This window comes from Rattus norvegicus, chromosome 10 (assembly GCF_036323735.1).
Source record: "Rattus norvegicus strain BN/NHsdMcwi chromosome 10, GRCr8, whole genome shotgun sequence".
NCBI classification, from domain to species: domain Eukaryota; kingdom Metazoa; phylum Chordata; class Mammalia; order Rodentia; family Muridae; genus Rattus; species Rattus norvegicus.
The window spans coordinates 60,003,025-60,030,468 of NC_086028.1; the positions used below are offsets into that span (position 1 = coordinate 60,003,025).

General features: G+C 50.5%; 1 protein-coding gene and 1 long non-coding RNA gene across 10 annotated transcripts; one reads left to right on the top strand and one right to left on the bottom strand.

Moving 5' to 3' along the window:
- Positions 1–5,027: 5,027 nt before the first annotated feature.
- Positions 5,028–26,718, top strand: Cluh (clustered mitochondria homolog). Of its 9 annotated transcripts, none has more exons than XM_063269057.1 (27): positions 5,125–5,278; positions 5,384–5,762; positions 11,957–12,159; positions 12,694–12,865; positions 14,789–14,932; positions 15,081–15,205; positions 15,288–15,442; positions 15,544–15,669; positions 15,930–16,077; positions 16,239–16,331; positions 16,926–17,620; positions 19,557–19,783; positions 19,918–20,014; positions 20,152–20,260; positions 20,847–20,999; positions 21,079–21,141; positions 21,253–21,497; positions 21,757–21,841; positions 21,983–22,136; positions 22,215–22,354; positions 23,006–23,086; positions 23,164–23,289; positions 23,381–23,502; positions 23,727–23,820; positions 23,903–24,037; positions 24,122–24,195; positions 25,324–26,716. In XM_063269057.1, exons 3-27 carry the CDS (start codon positions 11,971–11,973, stop codon positions 25,505–25,507), a joined length of 3,936 nt encoding a protein of 1,311 aa, XP_063125127.1. In that variant the 5' UTR covers positions 5,125–5,278; positions 5,384–5,762; positions 11,957–11,970; the 3' UTR covers positions 25,508–26,716. The 9 variants fall into 9 exon arrangements, with proteins under 9 accessions (XP_063125125.1, XP_063125124.1, NP_001292142.1 ...); XM_063269056.1 differs by having other exon boundaries at positions 5,384–5,702; XM_063269058.1 differs by having other exon boundaries at positions 5,172–5,278; positions 5,674–5,702.
- On the bottom strand, positions 18,879–20,293 carry LOC134480822 (uncharacterized). Its single transcript, XR_010055674.1, has 2 exons — positions 20,152–20,293; positions 18,879–20,014 (listed from the first exon to the last, which is right to left on the bottom strand). It is a non-coding gene; the product is annotated as an uncharacterized LOC134480822 (long non-coding RNA).
- Positions 26,719–27,444: the final 726 nt, after the last annotated feature.

A 27,444-nucleotide genomic window follows, 5' to 3' on the forward strand; every position in this document is an offset into this window, starting at 1 on the left:
GGACTCAAGCTGGTGGGCCTCGATTAGGCTTTATGAAAATGATCCTAAGCTCTGGTCAAAGGTTAATAATGCTACAACACACAGAGGAAATAGCAGCAAGGAAAGCAAGGTATTATAAACAGTAGTGGAGATCAAAGGTGGCACTCTGAGTCAACAGCAAAATTCCCCCTGTGAGTCTTGCAGAGCCTCAGAAGAACTGCTTGGCATTCTCTCCACCTGGGCCATCCACTGTGCCAACAAACATGTCGAGCACCCAACTTGCATCAGACTCAGGGAAGATGCTGAGGACACTCAGAGGCTAGCCTGTGGGGTACCACAAGATCCTGTCTCCAAGGTGGTGTGTGTGTGTGTGTGTGTGTGTGTGTGTGTGTGTGCGCGCGCGCGCGCACGCGCACTCGTGATGGAATCCCCTGGTTTAGGACTAGCAAGACAGTTCAAAAGCGTTTTTAGGAGAGCCAGGTTTGATTCCCAACACCAACATGTTGGCTCACAACCACTGTAACTTCCAGTTCCAGAGAATCAGACAGCAATTCTAATCTCCTCTGGCTCCAGCAAGCATGTGTTACACAGACAAGACATACATGAGGGTAAAATACCCACACACATAAAATAAATAAATTTTAAAATAGTTAAAAAAAAAAAAAACCAAATACCCCGTTCTCTTTTCTCAAAAGTCAAACATGTAAGTTTGGCCAAGCCGGTTTCAGTTTATGCCTTTGGTCCTAAAGTTATCAGTATTATTATGATTAGTTTGATGTAGTCCAGGCTGGCCTCAAACTTTCTATATGGTGAGTTCTGACTCTTGATGTTATGAGTGTGGGTTTCCAACCACAGCTGTATTGTATAGGTAGAGTTCTTCAAAATTGTAGAATTTCCTGGGAATGAGCCAAGTTCTCATCAGAGGTTGGTTAAAAGGATTGTGGTATTGTAGTATAACTACACACCAGGCTATTACTCAGCATAAAATGTGATATAAAATGTGGTATAACTACACACCAGGCTATTACTCAGCATAAAATGGGTCAAGAAATCTGTTTGCAAACTGATATGTAGCAATCTTAATATTATTGCTAGACTGAAAAAAATCAGGGTGGGGATGGCAAGTTGGCTCAGTGGGTAAAGTGTTTGCCACCAAGCCTGATGACCTGAATTTGACCTCCCAGATCCACATGGTGGAAGGAGAGAACACACTCCTATAATTTGTTCTCTGACCTCCACTAGTGCCCCTCCCCCATAATACATAAATGTAACAAGTTTTTAAAATCAGAATAGAGACAATGACATATGTTTATCTAATTTAAAGAATGTTGGGGTGTGGAAAAGACGGTCCAGTGGTTAAGGGTTCCAGCTGCCCTTGCTTTGAGACAGGGTCTCAGTATGTAGCCTTGGATGGCCTCAGAGATCCACCTGACTCTGTCTCCCTAGTCCTGGGAGCAAAGGCATAGTCACTATGTCTGACTGCACTGGCTGCCTTTCAGAGAACTAGGTTTCTTGTGCCAGCACCCATATGGTGGTCCACAACTGTTTATAAGTCCAGCACAGGCAAAACACCCAAATACATAAAGATAAAGAGGTAAATAAATGCTATAACTAGCCAGGTGGTGGTGGAGCACAGCTTTCATCCCAGCACTTCGGAGACAGAGGCAGGCAGAGGCAGGCAGATCTATCTCCGTGAGTTCAAGGTCACTTTGATCTACAGAGTTAGTTCCAGGACAGCCAAGGCTACACAGAGAGATCCTGTCTTGAAAATCCCAAGTAAATAAATAAAAATAATAATATAAAATAAAACCCTCAAAATTAAGAAAGAGAATAGGGTATAGAAAAAAGGAATACATAAACACATTTATGGACACATACTTTGTAATGCTACATCTCCAGAAAGGTATAAGGTATAAGAATTAAAGGTATTAAAGAATTAGTAACTTGGGCTGGAGAGATGGCTCAGTGGTTAAGAGCACTGACTGCTCTTCTGGAGGTCCTGAGTTCAAATCCCAGCAACCACATAGTGGCTCACAACCATCTGTAATGGGATCTGATGCCCTCTTCTGGTGTGTCTGAAGACAGCTACAGTGTACTTATAATTAAATAAATAAATCTTAAAAAAAAAAAAAAAGAATTAGTAACTTGGGTGGTGTGGTGGTGCCCCATCCCTTTAATCCCAGCCCTTGGGAGGCAGAAGCAGGCAGATTTCTGAGTTTGATCTACAGAGTGAGTTCCAGGACAGCCAGAGCTACACAAAGAAACCCTGTCTTAAAACAAACAAACAAAAAACAAATGAACAAAAACAAAAACAAAAAGAAAAGAAAAAAGAGTAAGTTGGGCTGTTTGGATGGGAGTGAACAGGGAGGGAGGGTAGAGAGGGAGGGAGGGAGGGAGGGAGGGGCTGGAGAGATGGCTCAGCCGTTAAGAGCACTGACTGCTCTTTCAGAGGTCCTGAGTTCAATTCCTTGTTACTACATAGTGGATCACAACCATCTGTAATGAGATCCAATGCCCTCTTCTAGTGTGTTTGAAGACAGCGACAGGGCACTCACTTTAAAAAAAGATTGATTTCTTGATTCTCTTGCCTTTACCCCTCAAGTGCTGGGATTCCAAGTGTGCACCATCACGCCTGACTTGTGTGGTGCTTATTTCTTATTTATTTTTAGAAAAGGTTTCTTGAAGCCCAGGCTGACCTCTAACTCACTATGTAGCTGCATTTCTGGTCCTCCTGACTCTGGAATTGCAGACTTATGCCACTATGCCAGGCCAGAAGCCAGGCATTTTGAACAATGTGAACTTATCGTCTGTGTACATTTTTAAGTAAAGTCAGCTGTGATGGTGCATCTCTGTAATTCTAGCACTCGGGAGGCTGCAGGAGGATTGCTGCAAATTCAAGGCCAACCTCATTTATGTAGTGAATTCCAAGCCAGCCTAAACTACAGAATATGACCTCTTCTCAAACAAGCAACAGAAGTACAGCCTCCTCCCAGAAGAACTTACTGTGTGCCCTGACCACTCAGACAACCTTGCCTGAAGATCTTCATTCTGCAGCCTTGCACATGACATTGATTGGAACTTTCCAGGTCAGCAACTGCACACACACACATTCATACACACATACACACACACACACACACACACACACATTCATATCATACACACATGTACACACACACACCATGTATACATACATATAATTAAAAATAAAAATAAATCTTTAAAAGCAAAAACACAGGGGAAGGAAGATGGCTCAGTTAGTAAAGTACAAAGTCAGGCATACAATTCTAGCACACAGGAGATGGAAACAGAATTCCTGGGGTTTGTTAGCCAGCCAGGCAGTTTAGCCAACTCCTGTGAGAGGAGACCTTACCTTGAAAAATAAGGTGAGGTGAGGGACACACACAAACACTAAATAAAAATGTAATAAAAAGTTTCTAGAAAGATAAGTTGGAGAAGCATGGAAGCAGACACCTGACCTACAACAAGAACACGCAAACATGTATATACACACAGCAAAACACCTAAGATTTAGCAAGATAGTATTGATTTGCTCAAGTTCACTACAAGAGACAGGTAAAGGTTCCTAGTCCGATTCAGTGTCAGGTCCTTACACTACCTTGCTTGCCTTTTGTGTGTGTGTGTGTGTGTGTGTGTGTGTTTTCTTGAGATAGGGTCTAGCCAGGTAGCCCAGGCTAACCTTAAACTCTCTACATTCTCTCCTTGCCTTCTGAGTGCTGAGAGAGCAGATGGAAACACTGTGCCCAGTTCCTGCTGGCCTGATTTCTATGTGCAGCAGCAATAAGGTCTTGGTCATTCTTCCAACTTTCTTGTGCAATAACCTGAAATCACTTCTCCTTAGTCCTGTTCAGTTCTCCTTTGCTCTCACAGAACAGTCAAGAGGATCTTTCTGACACATAAATCTTACCATTTCTCTCCCCCTTCCCCTTTGATGGAGGGTTCCTTCTTCTATTGGCTACAGTTCTCATCATCACGTGGGCTCTAGGGCAAAGTGGGCTGTGCTACTATGTAACCCAAGCTGGTCTCAAAATTCAGGTCCTCCGGCCTTCACCTATCAAGAAGTGGGATTACAGGCCCTTGTTACCACACTAGATCCCTAAAAGGACAGCAGATTTAACTTTCCTGTGCAGCTTGTACAAGGGTGTGAGTAGTAGACCGCTCTCATCCCAGCCTCAGATTCCCGGGTTCCATTAAATCCCAGCAAGCATAAAGACGAGGCTTAGTGCTTCACAAAGGGCTCCCACCACCTGTGCATGGAAGGCTTACCCTGACCCCTCTCTGCCAGGACAAATTTAACTGTCTGGATAGCCCTGGTTTAAATGTCACCTGAAACGAAGGGGAAGGGTGTGTCTTGGAGGTAGACACCTTAGTGCTCAGTAGGGCACACACAAGAAAAGAAACTCTCTCAGCAACCACAGACCTCACTCCTTATCCCCCTCCCAACCACTAGAACTGAAAAATAAATAAGAACTATAGTAAGGATCCATCTATTGAGCTAAATCTAAACTTGTTCTGTTATGTAACCTTGGCCTTCATTCTTCACTGTAAATCAAGATAGTGGCCTGGAAAGTGTGTGTGTGTGTGTGTGTCCAAGTTTTCGTAGTCTGTTTCTAACACTTTCTTATTTGCAACCTGCACACTTTCCTCAAAAATCCAAATACACTCTAGTCTCTTCCCTCCGTGAGGAGGATACCAAGGGTCGTGGTAACAAAGCTGCCTTATAACGACGCGGTCTTTGGCAGATTCTCAATAAGAAGCAGAGGGTCATTGGGGGAGGGGAAACAGTGAGCGAAGGCAGTCCTAGACAAGTCTCCACCCAAGGTCACGGCGCCCGCCCAACAGGCGGAGAACCTAGGAAACGTCTCCCGGAAGCCCCGCCTCACCAGGGGGCCCAGGCCTCTCTCCTTTGAGCTCCGACGCGTTGCCTTTAAGGCTTTCGAAGAGTCACTGTATCCGTGGACTGACTACAGAGTGCTTGGTGTTTTGTCCCTCGTCGACCGCCGTGGGCAGGCCAGGCGCAAGGGCGGGGTAGAGGAGCTGCGGCGGGGTCAAAGGCTAAAGCGCGCACCACGTGGGCCGGTGACTCCGTCCTTCCCGCAGCGGCCGCGGCGCGCAGGGCACTTGGGTTAGTGGCGCGGCGTGCGGCGCGGACAGGCGAGCCGGACGCCCGCTCCCGCCATGGTCATTAAGACGGACGAGTTGCCGGCAGCCGCCCCGGCCGATAGCGCCCGGGAGCACGGCTCGCAGGCCGGCGGCAAGGGGCGGCCGAACGCGGCTGGTGAGTGAGTGGGCTGGGGGTAGGAACAGCTGGGCTAGGGCCCGGGCGGAGTCGGGCCGGAGGGCTCGGGACTCGGTGGGATCAACTGTCTTTCCTCCGCGTCAGTGTGAGCGGTGTACTGGGCTGCCCCCGCCCTGAAGGTCACCTTCACTGGCACCACCGGCTACGGCCTGGACTTCGCACGTGGGGACCGTGGAAGGGCAGCCACGGCGGACACACGCGCGCAAGATCGCGGGGACACGTGCGCGCACACGCGGTTTGGTTTCAGGGTGCGCCGCCGCCACAGACGGATGGAATCGGCGGCCCCACCCCCTCCGCGGCCCTGCTTGGGGAGCTCTTGGGGCTGGGGGCAGTGACACTTGCGGCCCAGCCTCCTTCTGGTTCTCTTGTCCTAGACGTTCCTGTGCGGCAGAGCTGCAGCACTGTGAGTGAGGCTCAGTTTGGAGCTGCCCAAACTTGGACTATGGGAAGAGCGCAAGTTGGGGTGTGTGTGTGTTATGGGGGGGTTGTCTCTGGTACATTCTTAGAGACAAGGGCTTAACCCCAGATCATCAGGCTGTGGTCTCAATTCTTTTAGTTATTGGCCTGTACTTGATCTGGGGGGTGGGGTCTTGCCTGTGTGTGTGGGCAAAGCCTAGCTGTTTGTCAGGGGGAGGTGTTTGTGCCTGAACTTGATCATTAACCTGCCTTATTGCGAAAAGTGGGTCAGACTAGAGCTGCTGTTTTTTTAAGGCAAAGGTCATTAGTGTGGAGTGGAGCTACCAGCTCTCCCCCATGGAGGCTGTGTGGCGGTGGCTTTGGGAGTGGCAGAGGCTTGTCTAGGGGTGGGGCTTACTTCTCTTGTACTTCGCCTGTGTCCTTTCTGTTATTTTCACCAAGTCTCAGGCTCCAGCCTTGAAACTAGAGACCCCTTCCTAGGGCCTCCTCACTTTTCCTCGGGGCCAGACTGATCCTTTCACTTCTTCCCGGCTTCAGTGAGCAAACTAGGGCTAACTGGGAGTAAGAATGGGCCTAACACTTGCTAGACTGTTATCCATCACAGTGGACCTACCTTACCCAAGACAAGGCTTGAGTTGTACAGAACAAGAAATGCTGAAAATACTTTGTCTCTGGATCCACGGCTGGGTAAAAGAAGGTTGAAGCTGGCTGTTTCCCCTCCATCAAAGAGATCTGAAGAGCTATGAAGCAGCTTGTCCAAGGTCACAGTGATTTCATTGTCTAGGGAAGCATTTGGATTTCAGTTTATGGCTAGCATGCCAAGCCTGCCCCAGCCCAGCCTAGAGGAAGCCGAGGTGGGCATGCTGGTTTATCATGTATGTGATTCAGGGAGCTTAGGAACTGCAGTGGTGGAGGGTTTTTAGTGAATGAAGCTCCCTTCTTAATGATATGCTGAAGGACTCTTGGGGGTCGGGGAGTGCTGGGTTGGGGTCAGAGCATAGTTCATCTTGGGGACACAGGGCTTTCTACTTGGTAGGACCTTGGCTTCTGTGTCACAGAAAACCGGTATAGATAACCAAGACTCATTTTACGGCCATTTTGGATCTGTTCAAAGAAGAAACATAAATTGAGTCTGTGTTGTGTAGGTCTTCCTTCCTCTGTTATCCCCTGGTAAGGTTTCTGCATGGGTATCAGAGTGCAGACCCCTGAGCCTCAGCCCCTATTTCAGAGCTCTCCAGTACCTTTGAGGAGGGGACAAGGCAGACAAGGGTCAGTTACCTTAGGAATAAAGTAACTTTTAGGGGTTAAGAGAACAGGCAGGTTTTTCAAGTTCACAGTGGTGTGTCAAGTTCCTTCTGCACAGGGGAGGGCTCTCAGAGCTGGGCGTGGAAACTGAAGGGGATCTGGCAGACAAGGGGAGAATTTAGGGGCTTATAAGCTCTCCAGCAGGATCTTAAAGGATCTTAAAGCTCTTCTGGGTGGTGTCTGAGAAAATAGTGAACTATACTTGGACCTTAAAGACCTGTTTCTGGTCTGCGGAAACAGGAAGAAGGCAAACAGGGTCTTCCATAAGCTGCCTCTGCCTCTGTCCACTTGAATGGGCTTTGAAGCACTGGGTTCCTAGGATGGGGTGATGTATCTTTTGGGGTTCTACTTCCTGTTCTTGCTTCACCTGATGGTTCCTTAGCTAGGGTGTAGCCTGGCCCTGGCATAGTCTCTGAAGACTATCAGACCGGAGTGGCATACAGAGGTTACTTGTGGTTACTCAGATCCCTTTGAAAGTCCTTCCTGTGACCATCTCTGGCTAGTGACATCCCTGTATAGCCCTAGGGAAGGCCATGTGTTGTCCTTCCACTCTGATCTCTTCTGGAGACTGTAGGAGTCAGTTAGCACATGCACTAAGTGCATTCAGGCAGTTGGTCCTATTCTGCAGAGGACTGCCTTTTTATTCCACTTCCCTAAAGCCTAGGTCCTCAGAGGACCTGGATTTCAAAGGACCCCCTGGGATCCGAGTGCAGGAGAATAGAGACCTGGCTGATCTTATGGCGTCAAGCACCACCTAGACTGACTCCTTAGGCTTCCAGGAGGAAGGCACTGCTGTAGTCTGGTCCTGGGGGAACATAGCAATAGATAGTACCCTAAAAGTAGTACCCAGAGGTTGGGATTGGGATTCTGACACACACACCTTTTCCTAGACTTAGCATCACAGACTTCTTTTGCTTCTGTGGCTTTGGACAGCTCACTTACAAGACTTGTAGAGCTTTAGTCTCCTTGAGTGAGATGGAGTGGCTGATGTGAATATGGTCCTTCTGGGGAATGGCCTGGAGTGAACACTGGCTTAATGTAAACTAGAGTGGAGTCAGTGTTGGCATCCTTTAGCATTACCAGGCTGCCTGCTCCCCTCCCAGGATTAGGGTGTGTTTGAAGAGGGGGTTAAAAGGAATGGAGCTCTGTCTGGATCTGACCGTTTTTGCCTCAGGTCATAGTGTGAGGTTCAGAACCTGCTAGGGCTGAAGAGAAGCCAAGGGTTTGCTTAGCCATTTCTGGGAATGGAGGGACCTGGAGTGAGAGCCCTGCTCCCCTTTCCACCCCCATGCTGGTTAGTATGGATGCCAGAGCAGTCCTTACTAGGCCCTGGCAACAAGTCAGAAGCCCTGCAAATGCACCCTGGCGAGGCTGGGCATGCTGCTTCTCCACAGTGTGATGGCCTTCAGCCTCTTGCTGGCAGCTCTATTTTTCCCCAGGGGAGACATTTGGTTTTCTCCTGGTGGCGCACAGGCTGCTGGGAAGAGCAGAGGTAGCCTGCCAGCTTCTTGGTGCAGCTTTAAGTCCTGAGGCTTGGGTGCAGTTGTCCTCTGAGAGATTGGGGCCCATCCCCCCCTCACTAGAACCAGTGACTCTCAGGAAAGAGTCCAGCTGCCAGGTCACCTGCAAGGGGCAACAGGAGCCAGAGGCCTCAACCAGTCCTTTGACCTAAGAGGAAGGCAGAGTGCTCTTTCGGTAGCTGGTGGACCAGGGGTGGCTATCTGATGGCGTGGGCCCGGGTCTGTGCCAGCTGTTGTCAGCAGCTGGCTGAAGCAGTCCTGCCCACCACCGGTGTAGGTGGAGCTGAGGAGAGGACCCCCTTGCTGAGCCTTGCTCCTGCCAGCCTACCCCCTATGCCTTCTATCCAAAGGGGCCCAGATACCCCAAATTCTGGATTCCTCTTTTCCTCTAATGGCTTCACTAGCAGTGATCCCTTTTCTGAGGTATGTGGGGAGGTGGGCCTAAGTGTTAGTAGTTCTTTCCAAGGTCCTGAAGCCAGTGGGGCCTCCTGGCCCTCAGTTGTCCTTCTGCCCGACCTTGAAGAGAAAGAGAGGCAGGGGGAATGTGCCCTTCCCAGGGCTGCCCCAGCAGGCCTGGCCCCACTGAAACCTGAAGCCAGCTGGAGCTCCAGCCCTGAGCCGACCAACTGCATTACCACAGTGATAGAAGCAGAGACTGGAACAAGGGACAGAGGCAGCATTGGGCCTGGGCCTGGGCCTGGGCCTGGTTCTGGGCCTGGTTCTGGGCCTGGTCAGGGAAGCTGGCGGCCTTACTGCCATGGCAGTTCTGAGACTCCAGAGCCAAGAAGAGGGCAGCTGCTGACTGTACCAGGTGGGCTGTGGGGCTGTGCGGACCCAGGTACTAACCAGAAAACCACTTTCACAAGTCCCGTGGTGGGCAGGCTTTCAGGTCCCCCTGGAGGAAAGAGAGCCAGGGTTGACTGTCCCGGAGGAGAGGAAGCCCTGAAGAACATTGTCTTAAATCTGACTATCCCAAGGGCTCATGTTCCTGGGCTTAGGCAAAAGGGCTGGGGTTCATTTTGCCTTTCCCTTCTTACTCCCTTGCCCTCTACTGCAAACATGTAGAACACAGGCTGTCTATTAAGGTCCAGGTTTAACTGCCTGCCTGTGTACCTTCAGTGATTAAAGCGTGGTCTCTATATTGAGTGAGGGCTTTCCCAGCTTCTCCTCCATCTCCATTCTAGGAGATTGCCAACCTGGAAAATCATCTCCAGGGAACCAGTAAGGGGAAGCTTCTTCTGTGTGTACCCTAGATTGCTTTTAGCATTGCCTTCCCCTTGTCTGCTCTGTCTTTAGAGCCAGACAAGGGTTCACTTGGGGTGGGTTTTTCATTTATTTTTTCTTTTTGTTCTTTTGAGACAGGGCTTCTCTGTGTAGCCCCAGCTGTCCTGGAACTTGCTCAGTAGACCAGTCTGGCCTCAAACTCAGATCTACCACCCTCTGCCTCCAGAGTGCTGGGATTAAAGGCATGTGCCACCACTGCTATATCATTGTCCATTTTTTAGGGGCTGAGGCCTCCCCACCTGGGGCTGCTGGGTCACTGAAAGGGATATCCTGTGTGTCCTATGGTTCTTGGATGGAACTCCTAGTTTGGAGAGGGTATGATATGGTACAGATAGCATAATAGGAGGCCCATAGTGACTAGTGGCATGAGCTGGTGAACCTGGGGTTCACTTTAAACCTTTCTAGGACTTGGTTACCCTTTTTGGGAGGAGTTGGTACTATATCTGAAATCCTAAAGGTTCTATTTACCAACTATTAGGTTGCGGGGTAGAGGAAAAGGGCTGGGGCTTCTCTCCATGCCCCTAGTGTTGCCTATCTATTTTGAGTCAGTCTACCTCCTTGAGGCCCTTGATTGGACCCTTGAGGTTTTGTATTCTGTTACTACTCCTGATGGAAACAGGATGGGTAGGAAAGGGACCATGGGGTCTGAGTGGGCTGGGCTGACATCTAGAGCAGGGCTGTTCTGTCTGGCACGGTACTACTCATAGCTGGAATAATGGGACTACAAGCCAAGGGGGCCATTCTGACAGACAGGTGCTGGGGCCAGGCTCTCTGTTTGCCAAGTAGATATCCAGGCAGACCTATGTTTAGCTGGAAGGTTTCTGAGAGGTGGTCCTTGGCTTCCCAAGGGTGGAGAGGCATCTCTTTGCTCCCCTTAGTGCTGGCATTGGACTGGGGAGTAGGGTTGTCACCTGCTCCTCTCTTCCCACAGCATGCTAAGTTGGGTGCTGCACACAAATATTGGTCTCGAATATACACTAGCATTAATTAACTTGGTATCTTTTCATTGAGCTAGAGTAGAGGAGGGCAGAAGGCAGAACAGAGAGCCATTGCTGTGAACAGCTATTCACAGAAGCCAAGTGACTGCTCCTGAATGCAGTGACGGGGCTGCTGCCAGCCCAGGTCATTTGGGAAGGCTCTGGAGAAAGTTTATATACTTCCAGCTTAATGAGTTGGAAGGGCCAGGTGCAGGCAGGCAATTCTCTGTGAATTCAAGGCCAGCCTAGTCTACAAGTCAACTCCAGGATAGCCAGGGCTACACAGAGAAACCATGTCTTGAAAAACGAAACAAAACAAAAGAGTTGGAGTTTGCCCAATGGATCATTATATCATGGGTGACAGAATGATCCAGCAGAAGCTATAGAATAGTTAAGCAGGAATGTTTATATGTGTGAAGGGGTCACTATCAAGACGTAGAGGTGAGAGGAAAGCAGCTAGCAAGAGCTGAGACTGGTTTTAGGTGCCCTAGAATGCTGACCACACTTGAGTCATCAGCACTTTATCAGAAGGGTTCAGAAACTTTTGATATTGAAAAACTATACTAAGGCCATGGCTGTAGAGCCCCAATACCTAGGAGTTGGTTGCAGGTTTAGGGTAAGCAACAAGGTACCGGGGAGAGAACAGGGCCTGGTTTGTCCGAGATAATAGATTCTATTCTAACAAAATGAGCCTTTGGTGAGGTCTAAGGGGAAGTTACATGTTGATGGTAGTTGACTTGATTGAGAAGCTTACCCCAGGCCAGCATTGGCCGTCTGAGCTCAGAGATGGGGAGTTTTGAATCCATATGGGAAATGAATTAGGAGGGGCTGAGGTCCGCCTATAGCTCAGGATCACTGGAGAGAATGGATCATTGGATAGAAGAGGAGGAGTTGAGCAGAGGCCTTGCTGCTGGAGAAGGTTGGTGTGTGCCATTGTGGCCCTGGAGAGGAATCCTGACTGCTGTGGTGAGGAACAGTGTATGGAAAGGGAGGGTGTAGAATGTGGAAAGGAGATGGCAGTGTTTACATGGATGCAGTGAGGGGACTGGTCTCTAGTGGGTCTATGGAATAGATTTACTCTCAACTGGGTGTGTGAGGTAGAAAGCCCCACCTGCCCAGCTAGGCCCATCTGACTCAGCTCTCACCTTTCCCAGATCCCCCCTCAGTCATGCTGTTGAATGGTGACTGCTCAGAGAACTTGAAGAAGGAAGAAGGGTCATCTGAGCCACCTAGAGAAAATGGGCTAGATGAGGGTGAGCCTGGAGAGGAGACCACTGGACAGGAAGTCATTGTCATTCAGGACACAGGCTTTTCTGTGAAGATCCTGGCCCCTGGCATCGAGCCCTTTTCCCTGCAGGTAAGACAGATGGAGAAAGATGTGCTGGGGACCGGGTCTGAGTCTGCCGCTGGAGGAAGGTGTTTGAAAGTCAGGCCTTGTCCTTGCATGTGCAGGACCTGTGGGCAGGAAGCTGAGTCCTGCTTTTGCCTAGGGTGTGGGCTAGCATACTAGATGAGGCTAAGTTCAAGGCCTTGCCTCATGACTAGATGACAAGCACCAGCAGCCACTGGCAAGCCAGAGTCATTTGCTCTAGAGGCCTTAGTGCTGCTTCCCCTGCTTTTTCCAGCCTCTGGTTGAGGAGTCGCTCTTGATTCCCATAAATAGTTTAGGTCTGGGCCAAGCTCCGTCTAGTAAGTTCATATATGTATAAGTATGTATGTAAACACAGATGCAGATGAATATGGCATTCCTGGATAGGGCTGGAATTTAAAACCCCAAAAGTAGCAAGCTGGGGGATTTATTCTAGGAGCCCAAGTGCTCGCCTGGTGGCATGGAGGTATGCTTTGCACCTCCCCATAGAGTTTCTTACTAGAGTGACCTTCCTCCCTGCAGGTGTCCCCCCAGGAGATGGTACAGGAGATCCACCAGGTGCTCATGGACCGTGAAGATACTTGTCACCGTACCTGCTTCTCACTGCACTTGGATGGCAATATGTTGGACCACTTTTCAGAGCTACGCAGCGTGGAGGGACTGCAGGAGGGCTCGGTGCTCCGAGTTGTGGAAGGTTGGTCTAGACTGAGCTGGTGGCTGCCAGAGGAGAGCCCTCGAGTTAGGCCAGATATTTGATAGACACTATTACTGTTGTTTCTCTGCTCCATCTGGCCACATGGAGGTGGTACTGACTTAGAAGTTGCTACAGCCTGCTTAGGCTGTCATTCCCTTTCTTTCTACTACATGGTCCACAGTTTAAAGACTTAGGTCTCCATTTTTAAAAATCAAGCTAGTTCCAAACTAGGATTGAAATTAGCCTATCAAATTCTGAAAAGACAAGTATTGCCTCTTTCAGAACCAAAAAGTTTTATAGCTCTCTTTTTTGTTGTTTGCTTTTTTGTTTTATGTTTTGTCTTTCTTTGTTGCCCTGTCTGTCCTGGAACTTTTTTTGTAGATCAGGGTAGAGGTAGAGACCTGCCTTACTGTGCCTCCCAAGTGCAGGAATGTTTCCTGGCTCTTGAGGGAGGAGGGTGTCAGTGTCAGAAGTTTGCAGTTCTCCTCTGGTATGGGGAGATGGTTGTAGAAAAGCAGCTCCTATAGCAGGTCTGAATGAATCCCTAGGAAGTCAGCTCATTAAGAGCCGATATGGAAATAGCACAGTTTATGCCTGTAATCTCAGCATTTGGGCAGCCGAGGCAGGAGAATTGCTGTAAACTGGACGTTTACCTGGGCTACAGAATAAAACCCTGTCTCAAAAAACCAAAATGGGAAATAAAGGAGTAAGTGAAGTCTAGGATAGTCTGTACCACAGCTGACTTCTCAGTTGATCAGAGAACCACTTGTCCTTTCAGAAAACGATTAAAATTCACAAAACACACACTGTAGAGCAGTGTTGGCTCCGAGGTTCTTAGGATGTCAAGTCCTTAGACAATCCCTGAGGAGCATGGGTTGAGGCTGTGGAGCCCTGACAGCTCCACAGGACTGAAGATATCTGAACAAAAAGCCCATGGCTTTAATGGGTTTTCCAGGACCTGAGTAGACTTCAAGAGCAAGTGGTAGCATGTTCTTTGCAAACAAGGATCCCACTAACTAGAGGGTGTATGGGTGGGTGGGGGTGGGTGGGAGGGTGTGGGGGTGGGTGTGTAACCAGAAACCTGGCTTAGGTGTTTATCTTTTGGAATTTCTTGGTGACAGTGTAAGGCTGGTTTTCAACTTGATATATGGATGAACTCTTGATCCTCCACCACAATGGTTGGGAGTCTAGTGAGGTCCTACCATAGCTGGCTGACAGGAGAATTAAAAATGGGAACCCTAATTGGAAAATTCAGGGTTTAGGGGTGTGGCTCAGCAGTTAAGGACATTTCCTCTTCAGTGGACCTGCATTCAGTTACCAGCACCTACATCAGGCAGTTCACAACAGCTTAAGTCTAGTTTCAGGGCTTCTGATGCCCTCTCCTGGCCTCCATGAGCACTCCACTCCCCACACTCCACTGTGGCTTACAGTAACACAGAAACATACAGATAGTTCACACTTAAATTAAAAACACAAATTAAAAATAAAACCTTGAATAGGCATGGTGGTCTGTGTCTACCATTGGCACTTAGAGGCAAGGACTTGAGGATCACTGTTAGATCGCTTTGTCACTTTGCCCCAACCATGCAATAAAATAAAATAAATGGAGGTTTAAGCTACCCCAGCAGCTATAGATTCAGCTTAACTCTACACCTTCTACCACCCCGCACTGTAAGGAGAGAAAGCTGGTCACGTGGCTCTCTGCCTGTGGTCGCAGTAGTTGGGAGGTTGAGGCAGCCATAGCACTGTGAGTTGAAGGGTAGTCTGTGTTACATAACTCTAAGGTAGCAAGAACTTTAGAGACCTCGTCTTCTATTTTCAACGAGCTCGCCCTCCCACCCCCATGAAAGCACTCTGCAAATCTTGTTGCAAGTCAGGTTATTCTAATAGGGTTATAATAATGCTTTCACCCTCCTCTGACAGAGCCTTACACAGTTCGGGAGGCCCGAATCCACGTGCGCCATGTCCGAGACCTCCTCAAGAGCTTGGACCCATCTGATGCCTTCAATGGAGTTGACTGTAACTCCTTGTCCTTCCTGAGTGTCTTCACTGATGGTGACTTAGGAGGTGCGGGGAAAATTGGCACTTGGACTTGTGCAGAGGGACAAAGGCTGGGGGTTGGGGTGGGAGCTTGCTGAAGTCAAGGCAAGCCAGGGACACATTAAGTAACAGAAATGGTTGGTTCCTGGCTGACCACCAGCCTTGGGTTCCTCAGACAGTGGGAAGCGGAAGAAAGGCTTGGAGATGGATCCCATCGACTGCACACCACCTGAGTATATCCTGCCAGGGAGCCGGGAGCGGCCTCTGTGTCCCCTGCAGCCCCAGAACCGTGACTGGAAGGTAAGACTTTAGAAGCATCAAGGAAGACCCTGGTGGGAAGATCCCAAAAGTCCTGTCTCCTCATGTTTGGCCATTTGTGCAGCCCCTGCAGTGTCTGAAAGTGCTCACCATGAGTGGCTGGAACCCCCCTCCTGGGAACCGCAAGATGCATGGGGACCTCATGTACCTGTTTGTGATCACTGCTGAGGACCGGCAAGTGAGCGTCACTGCGTCCACACGGGGCTTCTACTTGAATCAGTAAGTCTCTGCTCGTCCTCCACGTGCCCTGGCGTGTCCCCGTGTTCTGAGTCTAATGATAGATACTTAGGGCACCTGCTTAGTGACCCCTCTCCTTGCAGGTCCACAGCCTACCACTTCAACCCCAAGCCTGCCAGCCCCCGCTTCCTTAGCCATTCTCTAGTAGAGCTGCTCAACCAGATCAGCCCAACCTTCAAAAAGAACTTTGCTGTGCTGCAGAAGAAAAGGTAGCACCTTTGCCACCGTGCCCTGCCCTGCCTCCAGTCACAGGCTGGACCCCACACCAGCATCTCTGCCTGAAGAAATGGTGTCCCTGTGCCTGAGAATACCTGGTTCAAGGGGGCAACAGCCCTGGGAGAGATGCCCTTTGGTTGGCATCTATGGGTAGGAGATGCCAGAACAGTGAGGGCCTCAGAGAAGAGGAGGTCACACCTGGGCACTAAACTTGGAGGGGTGTCCCACCTTCCCATTCCCCTGCCTGCCACAGGGTCCAGCGCCACCCGTTCGAGAGGATCGCCACCCCGTTCCAGGTATACAGCTGGACAGCCCCCCAGGCGGAGCATGCCATGGACTGTGTGCGTGCTGAGGACGCCTACACCTCAAGGCTGGGCTACGAGGAGCACATTCCTGGACAGGTGCTACCCAGACCCGCCCTTCTGCCAGGCTCTATGCACCTCCCAATAGGCTCCCTCTGATCTCTAGGGCCTATCCACAGGGAAGTGGAAGAAGGGGATAGCCCAGAGCAGGTCAGGAGACACAGGCTGAGCCTGCCTCTGCCTCCCTGGTCCCTCCACAGACCCGGGACTGGAATGAAGAGCTGCAGACAACAAGGGAGCTGCCCCGCAAGAACCTGCCTGAGCGATTGCTTCGAGAAAGAGCCATTTTCAAGGTGACTGCAGCCTTAAGCCTCCCTGTTACTGGGCTTGTGGGTAAAGAGAAAACCAGAGGCTGGCACTAGCCTACCTTTGTTGGCAACACTGGAGATAGACTTTGCAGGGTATGTCAACCTCCTGCCTCTCAGAAAACCACCTCAGGTTTTTGCTATGGCTTCACTGAGATTCTTGGCTGTAGAGTGGGAAGTAATCTATTTTCTTGGATGTAGTCAGACTTGGTGGCAGGGACCTTTACCTGCTGAATCGTATCGTTTGGCCCTGCATACTCCCTTTTGTTCCTGATTGGGTCTTTTCAGTAGAATTGTCGAGGTTTCAAACTGTTTTTAAGAGGTGATGCTGTTGGGCTGGGGATTTAGCTCAGTGGTAGAGCGCTTACCTAGGAAGCACAAGGCCCTGGGTTCGGTCCCCAGCTCCGAAAAAAAGAACCAAAAAAAAAAAAAAAAAAGAGGTGATGCTGTTGCCCATTTCTAAGCACGTGAGGCTAGGGTTCCTTAGTTCCCAGGGCCTGCGCGGTCTTTACTACCTAGGGAATCTGGGCCAGGATAGGATGTACCTTGGTGCTCTCACCCTCCCAACCTTGGCCTTCCCAGGTGCACAGTGATTTCACAGCAGCAGCCACAAGGGGTGCCATGGCAGTTATTGATGGCAATGTGATGGCCATCAACCCCAGCGAGGAGACCAAGATGCAGATGTTCATCTGGAACAACATCTTCTTTAGCCTGGGCTTTGATGTCCGGGACCACTACAAAGACTTTGGTGGGGATGTGGCAGCCTATGTGGCACCCACCAATGACCTGAACGGTGTACGCACATACAATGCTGTGGATGTAGAGGGGCTGTACACACTGGGTACAGTGGTGGTGGATTACCGTGGCTACCGGGTCACAGCTCAGTCCATCATCCCTGGCATCCTAGAACGGGACCAGGAGCAGAGTGTCATCTATGGCTCCATTGACTTTGGCAAGACAGTGGTGTCACACCCACGCTACCTGGAGCTGTTGGAGCGCACCAGCCGGCCTCTCAAGATTCTGCGTCACCGAGTGCTCAATGACCGAGATGAGGAGGTGGAGCTCTGTTCCTCAGTCGAGTGTAAGGGCATCATTGGCAATGATGGGCGCCACTACATCCTTGACCTACTGCGCACCTTCCCACCTGACCTCAACTTCCTTCCTGTGCCTGGTGAGGAGCTGCCTGAGGAGTGCTCTCGAGCTGGCTTCCCCCGAACCCATCGACACAAGCTGTGCTGTTTGCGCCAGGAGCTAGTAGATGCTTTTGTGGAGCACAGGTGAGGAGTGGCTGCTGTAGGCCTGGACTGACAGGGAAGCTGGCTCAGGATCATCTGTTCTGAGGGAATTCTGGAAGGCAGAGACTCCCAGATCACTTCCTAGAGCCCGATTATTAATCTCAGCCTTTGCCTGCCTCAGATCGCCAGATGAAGAAGCGCAGGGCCTCTGTCAGTTGTAGAGTTAAAAGTGCCTAAACCAGTGTTCCCAGCAAAGTGGTCCTGGGCTTTTAAGGGGTATTTGGAATCTCGTGGGCGGTTTAAAATGCCAGTCAGTGCAGATATGGAGCTGGGAGCAGCAGGAGCTGGGAGATGCTCAGTGAGAGTGCTTATGTTGTAAAGGAGGACTTGGATTCAAATCCCCAAAGCATCAACATACAAGACTGGGTCATAAGCATGTGTCTAACCCCACCACTGTGGGGAGAGAGCAGAGACAGGGGACTCAGGGGACTTGCTAGCTGCTGTGTAGTGTAAGCTCAGTGAAAGGTCCTGTCTAAGGGAGTGAGGTGGATGGTAATATAGCAACAGCTGATGGCCTCCTGTGGCTTCCCTGTGCACATACACTCCCATATAAAGACAAAGTCAGGCATGGTGGTGCACACCTGTAATCCCAACTCAGGAGGTGAGGCAGGTGGATCTCTAGAGGCCAGTCTGGTCTACGTAGAAACCCAGTCTCCAAATAAATGAATAAATGTGTTAATATAGTATAACGACAGGAAGAATGTCATAGGACAGGGCTGGGAGGTGGGGCTTCAGAGTGCTGGGCTGCTGGCATTGATTGCACCTATCTGCTGTGTCTCACACAACGATGCACTCTTTCCAGATGCTCCTGGCGGTCCTCTTCCTCACTGCTGAGAGCCCTGATCTAGAGCTATCTCTCCCCCATATGCCCCAGCTGTCTTCTAAACTTGAGGACAATTTAGTGGGATTTTGTTTGCTTTTGAGTCAGGGTCTTGCTGTTTTGCTGCAGAAGTTTGCCTAGAACGCACAATACTGTCTCAGCCTCCCTAGTACTGGCTGGGATTACAGATGTGCAACATTACACTTTGGTTTTGCTCTGACCTTCTCTCTGGTAGGGTTGCTAGCCTGGCACAGGCATGCGTACACACTCACATGCCAACAGGACAGACTGTGTTCCTGTGCTAATGGGATAGTGTTCCCAGTGCCAATGTATTTTTGGCCTCATACCTGGAGCCTGGGCCTGCCTCTTTTTTTGTTTTGTCTTTGTTTTGTTTTGTTTTTTTTAAAGATTTATTTAATGTATATGAATACACTGTAGCTGTCTTCAGACACACCAGAAGAGGGCATCAGATCCCATTATAGATGGCTGTGAGCCACCATGTGGTTGCTGGGAATTGAACTCAGGACCTCTGGAAGAACAGGCAGTGCTTTTAACCGTTAAGCCATCTCTCCAGCCCTTGTTTTATTTTCTTGAGACAAGATTTCTCTGTATAGCTCTGGCTGTCCTGGAACTCATTCTGAAGACCAAGCTGGCCTTGAACTCAGAGATCTTTCTGCCTCTCCTCCCCAGTTCTGAGATTAGAGGCATGTGCTGATACCCGCCTGGTTTGTTTTTTTTTTAAGAGTTAATTGCTATAGTCGTGTGTATGAATGTTTTACCTACATGTATGTGACCACATGTATGCCAGTTTCCTTTTTTTTTTTTTTTTTTTTTCGGAGCTGGGGACTGAACCCAGAGCCTTGCGCTTCCTAGGCAAGCGCTCTACCACTGAGCTAAATCCCCAACCCCATATGCCAGTTCCCTTAAAGGTCACAAGAGGGCATTGAACTTTCTGGAACTGAAGTGCAGATGGTTGAGAGCTGCCATGTCAGTACTGGAAATTGAATCTGTAAGAATAGCAAGTGCTCTTAACCACTGGGCAGCCTGGCCCCAGTCTCCACAGCCCCTTCTTCATCACGCCTGCCTTGCTGCTCTTAGGTACCTTCTCTTCATGAAGCTGGCCGCCTTACAGTTGATGCAACAGAAGGCCAGCAAGGTGGACACCTCCACCTCCCTGGAGAATGGTGGCCCTCCCTCCTCAACAGAGACCAAATCTGAAGACTCACTAGGATCTGAGGCAGGTTGTGAGGAGGAAGGCAGCAGTGTGAGCGGCCTGGCCAAGGTGAAGGAGCTGGCAGAGACCATCGCCTCAGACGATGGCACAGGTGGGGCTGCTGTGCTTGTTTGGTTGTGGCAGTTTAGCTCACAGATCTCTGAGGGGCAGGCAGACATCCCTAGAGCGGGTGGGCAAGAGGCTCATAGCAGCACAACTCTACCTCCTATCCTCACATCCCCACAGTAGACCCTCGAAGCCGAGAGGTGATCCAAAACGCCTGCAAGGCTGTTGGCTCTGTCAGCAGCACAGCCTTTGATATTCGCTTCAATCCTGACATCTTCTCTCCAGGCAAGTAAGAATGGATGGATACTCAGTGAGTGAACCCGCAACTGTGGGCGGAGCATCATGGGATGGGCTTGGGCTCTTGAGCAGCAGAAAGCTGCCTGCCTGGGTCTGGCTCAAGCCTTCCTGTTCTACCTCCCCAGGGGTTCGATTTCCTGAGTCCTGCCAGGATGAAGTTCGGGACCAGAAGCAGCTGTTGAAAGATGCAGCTGCCTTCTTGCTCTCCTGCCAGATCCCTGGTTTGGTGAGGGAGGGGCTGAAAGGACGGGTTGGGGCTGCCTAAAGGGTCTGTTGCAGACCTTGGTGCCTTGTGCTCCTTGTCCCTAGATCACATGTAGAGCCTTCTTAGAGCTGCTGCATTAGCCTCTCCTTGCTGGCAGACTGGCAGCACCCAGTAAGTCAAAGGAGGCATCAGACATAGATAGGCCCCGCCCTGGCAAGGCTGAGTTCTGGTCTTCTGAGGCTCAGATAGCAGGGGCCTAGTATTCCCTGTCCAACTGATTCCACTAGCTTTCTGCCTAGGCTTGCTTCCTTTTTTAGCCACAGATCCCTGGGTCCGGTGCCATTTTTGCCTCGGGTTGTGAGTCAGAATAAGGAATAAAGCTGAGGTTTCTTCCCATATGACCAGATGACCCTGTGCCACCCACCTGTCAGGCTACATTCTAATGGGAAGGCAAGGACAGGTTCCTGTGCCTTTTTCATACTTTGTCCCCTCTCTTCCTCATGTAAGTCAGCGCCTTAGTTCTGTCCTTCCATTAGGGCTCCAGGGAAGACCCAGAGGGTTGGGGGCAAAGGGCTGGGGCTGGTCTTGACCTGATGCAGCCCCACAGGTAAAGGATTGCACAGAGTATGCTGTGCTGCCCATGGACGGGGCCACACTGGCTGAGGTGATGCGCCAGCGTGGCATCAACATGCGATACCTGGGCAAGGTGCTGGATCTGGTGCTGCGGAGCCCAGCCCGGGACCAGCTGGACCACATTTATGTGAGTGGGGCTTGACCTGGGAGGTGGTGGCAGCTGGAGGCCTGGAACCTGCCCGAGACTTCCTTCTTTGACCCCCCAGAAAATCGGCATTGGAGAGCTCATCACACGCTCCGCCAAGCATATCTTCAAGACATACCTACAGGTGCCGCACTCTTTCCCAACTTGCTGGGATCTCCCTGGGTGGCATGGGGCCTGGAAAAGAGCCCTGGTTGGCTTAGGGCCATCCTGACTTCAACCAAAACATTTGGTTCAGGGAGTGGAGCTCTCAGGCCTCTCAGCTGCCATCAGCCACTTCCTGAACTGTTTCCTGAGCTCTTACCCCAACCCTGTGGCCCACCTGCCTGCTGATGAGCTGCTCTCCAAGAAAAGGAACAAGAGGAGGAAAAACCGGCCTCCAGGAGCTGCAGACAACACTGCGTGGGCTGTGATGACCCCCCAAGAGCTCTGGAAGAACATATGTCAGGAGGCCAAGAACTACTTTGACTTCACCCTTGAGTGGTACGGGCACAAGGGGCAGCGATCATCACAAGTGTGGGAGACGGGAGGGTGGAGTGGGGCAGCATCTACGGCCTGTGGTCTACGGGCAGTGGAGTGAAAACAACAGGTATAGTTATGTGGGACCAGTGTGGGAAAGTGGGGTTGGCTGTAGGGGTTAATGCTGAGCAGTGGAGAGCAGTGGTTACGGGCTCTGGAGTTCAGCAGCTATCCAGAGTGGCAGGCATGTGCAGGGCTGCTCAGCCCCTGCTCCTACCCCTAGTGATTCTGTGGACCAGGCTGTGGAGACCTACGGGCTGCAGAAGATAACACTGCTACGGGAGATCTCACTGAAAACTGGGATGCAGGTGGGCCCTTCTTTCCAGCCTGGACCACAAAGCGGGGGAAGGGAGCTTTCTTGGGACAGTAGTCCTGGACATGTGATGGTGGGCTGGGAGGCGCTGTTCTTGTGTCCAAGGCTGAGGCTTTGGGTGTTGGGCCATCCCCAGATTCTGCTGAAGGAATACAGCTTTGACAGCCGCCACAAGCCTGCCTTCACTGAGGAAGATGTGCTCAATATCTTCCCTGTGGTCAAGCATGTCAACCCCAAGGCCTCGGATGCCTTCCACTTCTTCCAGAGTGGACAGGCCAAAGTACAGCAGGGTGCGTGGCACTGTGGGCTGGGGGAAATGGGAGTGTCTCTTGCCCAGCCCTGACCTTGCCACCCTGGCTGCCTCTTAGGCTTCCTGAAGGAAGGCTGTGAGCTCATCAACGAGGCTCTGAACCTGTTCAACAATGTCTATGGAGCCATGCATGTGGAGATCTGTGCCTGTTTGCGGCTTCTGGCCCGCCTCCACTACATCATGGGGGATTATGCTGAGGTGCGTTGGCTGTGGCGCTTCTGGCGCTCATGTATTAGTTGGAGCTGCATGAAAGGTCTGGGGGCCCCACCATCACTGCCTTGTTAAAACAGGAGAATGCTCTCCCTTGGGTTTCCACGTAGTGGCATCCCAAGAGCTCCAAAGTTCTTGTTCCATGAGCTCTCAACCATTCACTTGCTGTCCTTGGAAGAGCTCAGTAGCTACCTGTGCTCTGTAAGGTGAGCATGACATGACAGCTCAGAGATGGTGGCAATAGAGTTGTAAGAGCTGTGGCACAATATCTGGCCTTTGAGTGACCGTGGGAAGACCAGCCAAAGGTCTCTTTTGTTTTCCTCAGTGTTGTGTGATTTTATTCCAGCTATTTCGATGGCCCTGGGCTCTCAATCAGAGGCTGTCAGGGAGGTGTTTTAGAAGTGAATGCATTTTCAGTTAAGTTTCAGATCTGTTTGTTTTTGCATAGACGACTTTAGGGAAGATGTAGAACAGTAAGTTTCAGGTGGTCTCAGTGTGGCCAAGACCTCCAGAGTCACAGCCCCTGCTATTATCTTGCTGCCTGTGTGCAAAGGATAGAAGTTGCAGGCTAGCCCATGCTGGTGGGGCTGCTCAGTTGGGAAGCAGTGCTCACCTGAGATGGATACTATCCCTTTCCAGGCCCTCAGTAATCAGCAGAAGGCTGTGCTGATGAGTGAGCGGGTGGTGGGCATTGAGCACCCCAACACCATCCAGGAATATGTGAGTAGCCATGCTGGGGTTGGCGTGTAGGTGTGGGTGCCCGAGGCTACCCTGACCCACCATGACCCCACCCACAGATGCACCTGGCCCTCTACTGCTTTGCCAGCAGCCAGCTGTCCACAGCCCTGAGCCTCCTGTACCGTGCCCGCTACCTCATGCTGCTTGTGTTTGGGGAGGACCATCCTGAGATGGCATTGTTGGATGTGAGTATTGGAGAGGAGTCTAGGTGAACAGGCCGTGGGATGGACTTTGTGTAGGGGGAGGAACTGACGTAGTTTCTTCCTTATCCCCCAGAACAACATCGGGCTGGTGCTGCATGGCGTAATGGAGTACGATCTATCCCTGCGCTTCCTGGAGAATGCACTGGCTGTCACTACCAAGTACCATGGTCCCAAGGCCCTTAAGGTGGCTCTCAGGTGAGGCAGCACTGGCTAAGACCCCCAGCAAACTCCTGGAGACACAGAGTGTGGTTGGGAAGAGGCCCTTTTGTCTCACGCAGTTGAGAGAAGTTCTTTGAAGCGCTCTACCTCTCATCTGTGCCCTTTCCTTGGTTCCTTGGGAGCTCCTGGGAAGGATTCCAGTCCTTAGATGGGCTCCACTTTTTGTCGCTCTTTTGCCCCATATATTCTGTTCCTTCCAGCCACCACCTTGTTGCCCGGGTTTATGAGAGCAAAGCTGAGTTCCGGTCAGCCCTCCAGCATGAGAAGGAAGGTTACACCATCTACAAGACACAGGTGGGCCTCAGCATAGGCTGAGAAGGTTGGGCCTGTGGCCATCTGTGCAGCCCTGATCTCCTTTTGCTTTGGTCCTTTATAGCTAGGTGAGGACCATGAGAAAACCAGGGAGAGCTCTGAGTACCTCAAGTGCCTGACCCAGCAGGCTGTGGCCCTGCAACGCACCATGAATGAGATCTACCGTAATGGCTCCAGTGCCAATATCCCACCCCTTAAGGTATAGACCTGTGCTGACTAGGTGGGTGCAATGCCCTAGCCTCTTGCTAGGCCACACTAACCTGGCCTTCCCCACCACCCTCAGTTCACAGCTCCCAGCATGGCCAGTGTCCTGGAGCAGCTCAATGTCATCAATGGCATCCTCTTCATTCCTCTCAGGTAAGGGTTTCCATCCACCCAGCCCTGGCAGTAAGCCTTCGGTTCTGCTTAAGGTACATGAGCAGAGCTCGTGACTTTAAAAGCACATGGCCTATAGTAAGGTTCCTTGTGATTTCTCCCAGACACCATATAGTCCAAGAAAGACATAGCCATAGTGTTTTATTTATTTTCCTTTATTTTTGTTGGTTTTGTTTTATTTTCTTGTTTGTTTTGAGAAAGTTTCTCTGTGTAATAGCTTTGGCTGTCCTGGAACTCACTCTGTAGACCAGGCTGGTTTCAAACTCAAAAAGATCCGCCAGCCCCTGTCTTCCAAATGCTGAGATTAAAGGCCTGGCCATTTATTTTATGACAAGAGTTCAGTGCTAGCCCAGGCTAACCATCACCTCATGATGTAGCCCAGGCCAGCCTCAAATTTGTAGTAATCCTGATTCAGTCTTGTGGGTTCTGGGATTAGGCGAGTTGGCCTCAAACACATGATCCTCTTGCCTCAGTTTTTCAAGTGTTAGGACCGCAGTTGACTTGTACCACTACCTGGTTTCTTTTCAATTTTTAGCATACCTTGTTACATTTCTCCCTTTTCTTGTTTTGTTTTAGGCAAGGTCTCATGTAGCCCAGGTTTACCACAGAACTAGCTATGTAGTGAGAATGAGCTTGCACTCCTGTTTTTGTTTCCCAGGCTGTGCTGTTGTACCTGGCTGGCCTTGTTTCCCATTATCATCTTGGTGATCTTTCACTTTTCAGTCCATTTGATGTGACTGCATTCTAGCTGTCACCTTTTCCAGTGCAGGGCTGTGCCTTGTCAGCCAGCTTTTTGAAAACTCTCCTACAACTCTTGCAAACTCCTCTGAAAGTACCCCCCCCCCCTCTAGATGTGGGAGATGTTGTTAGCAGGCCAGCCGGCAATGGGAGGGAGCACCCTTGTCCCGTTTGCTGCATGGTCTGCTGTAGCGGGCAGAGGTTGAGAGCGGACTGAACCAAATGCTGCGTCAAGTGTAGGCAGCACTGCTCCTCTAGGAGGGGCACCCGTTCATCTCTCCACTGTCTCAAGTGGCAGAATACTGGAAGGAAGCTGCAGGGTGGCACAGGGTCCAGGCTACTCTGACTCCATTTTCGCCTCCTAATGTTCAGCCAAAAAGACCTGGAAAACCTGAAGGCAGAGGTGGCACGGCGACACCAGCTCCAGGAGGCCAGCAGAAACAGGGATAAGGCTGAAGAACCCATGGCCACTGAGCCTGAGCCAGACAGAGCCCTGGAGGGCATGGGCTCCCCTCAGACTGCCAAGGAAGGTCCTTCCCTGAGCTTACAGGGATAAAAAAGGAGAGAAAGATGGACAGTCCAGCAGCCCCATTACCCGGTGATGCAGACAGATTCCAGGAGAATTCTGGGGGGCATGCCCTGCAGATTGGGAGAGGAAGCTAATCTTCCACTTTCTACCCCCACCTCACCCTACCATCTGCCTGGGGCCCTGCCCTGGCCTGCCTGCCCCTAAAAGATGGTTTTGCACTGGTTCAATGAATATTCAATGCAGAGGCCTAATTGAAGACAAGAAAAATGAAGTGTGTAAGGCATCAGCTCCAGCTGGGGGCAAGTGCCTCCCCAGCCTCAAGCCGATGTATGTCCATGCCTGTGGATGTCTTGCTCCGTCCTTCCTGATGTATATAGCCCAGTCAGTTCTGAGTGGATGACGTGCAGATAACAATTTCTCAGGTCATTTCTATGTTTGACATTATGGCTGCTGCTTTTGTTGCTACTACCCTTGGGTCCAGCCTGGTTTAAGCCAAAAAAGATGGGGGCTTTCATGTGTCTTGGGAGGGGGAGCCAGATGTCTGGTAGGGTGCAAGGTGAGACCTACAGTGGCTTTACTGTGATTGGGCCTGGCCTACCTGTAGCCTTAGGGTGAAGGGAAGGGGCCAGCGTTGGTGGACCCCACACATCCATGTGCCTGGCTTTGGCCAAGCAGGAGAGGTGGTCCTACCACAGGCTTTGACTTGCCTCCCTGTACCCCGGGTGAGCATAACCTTGGGGGCCAACAGTCTGAATGTATCTTTCTCCCCATTTTAACCTGAGCTGCCTAATGCATAGTTGGGTAAGGGGTGGGACCCAGGGCTGAATTGTGGATCCCAGGGAAAGTGCCATGCCTAGGAGTGATTGTCACCTCGGTGGAGCCTGACTCCTTCTTGGTTTTTGCCATATAAGCACTTACACAAAGAAGCTCTTGGGTGTTGGGGCTCCTACTGCCTTGGCTGCCCTCTCTCTCTCCCCTCCCTGCCTGTGTCGTTTTTCTTTGTCTGCTGTCCCTGAAGGAGATGGCCACCCTTTGAGCCTAAGAGAGCTGTTTTAGGCAGATCCTCTACTTGGGGCTTTTCTGGAGCTGCTGATGGATAGTATCTGTCCAGGGACCTTGTTTCAAAGGGAATGGGCGGCCAGCAAGGCATCCCCACAGCTACTAAGAACGTTTTCTTGTTTTTAAACCATCACATCTTCATTTCACATTGGAATAAAGTGAGTTTTTGAAACCTGCTGCCCCAGCTTCCCCTGTGTGCTCTGTGAAACGTGTTCCTATTGCTTGAGTGAAGCTGTAAGAAGTACTACTGGGAGGTAATTACACATACATTGGGTCAAACTCAACATGTTCAAGCCACTGAAGTGGAAGGGGTATGGCCCCAGCTATCCAGCTGGGCCCTACATAGGAGAAAAAGGCTGCAGTGAAGGATGTGTGGAAGAGGGTTTTGTAGTCTTCTGAACATCTATTTAGGCTTGTGCCTTATTCCCTTCCCTTGTGGCTGGTAGATGGGGTTTAGCAAGTACAAAAGAGGAGGGAGCACTGGCTTTGAGAGTATAAGAGCCAGTTTATGTAGGGCTAGTGAAATGGAGGGAAGAGGTGGGCAGCTAGTAGACTTGTCACAATGGTTGCTCCTAGTCAACGGCCTCATGCATGCTTGAACATGCTTTCTGGCTTCATATGACTGGGGATCCCAAAGTCCTAGAACATTTGATAGTCTGACTTTATGAAAAATACCAGCCCTAATTTACTGTCTTTTTTCTTAAGCCAGTAGGAGAAAGATATTTCTGATCTTGGTACTAAGTAACATCCATTAAGTACCTACCAATGACTGACCATTTAACCCTGGTATGTTCCCTTTATAATTTATAATTTGATCATTTGAGGCAAAGGCTGGGGATGTGGCTCCCTGAAATAACTTTTACCTAGCACAGACGGGAACAAAGGAGTATGTATGTGAGGAGAAC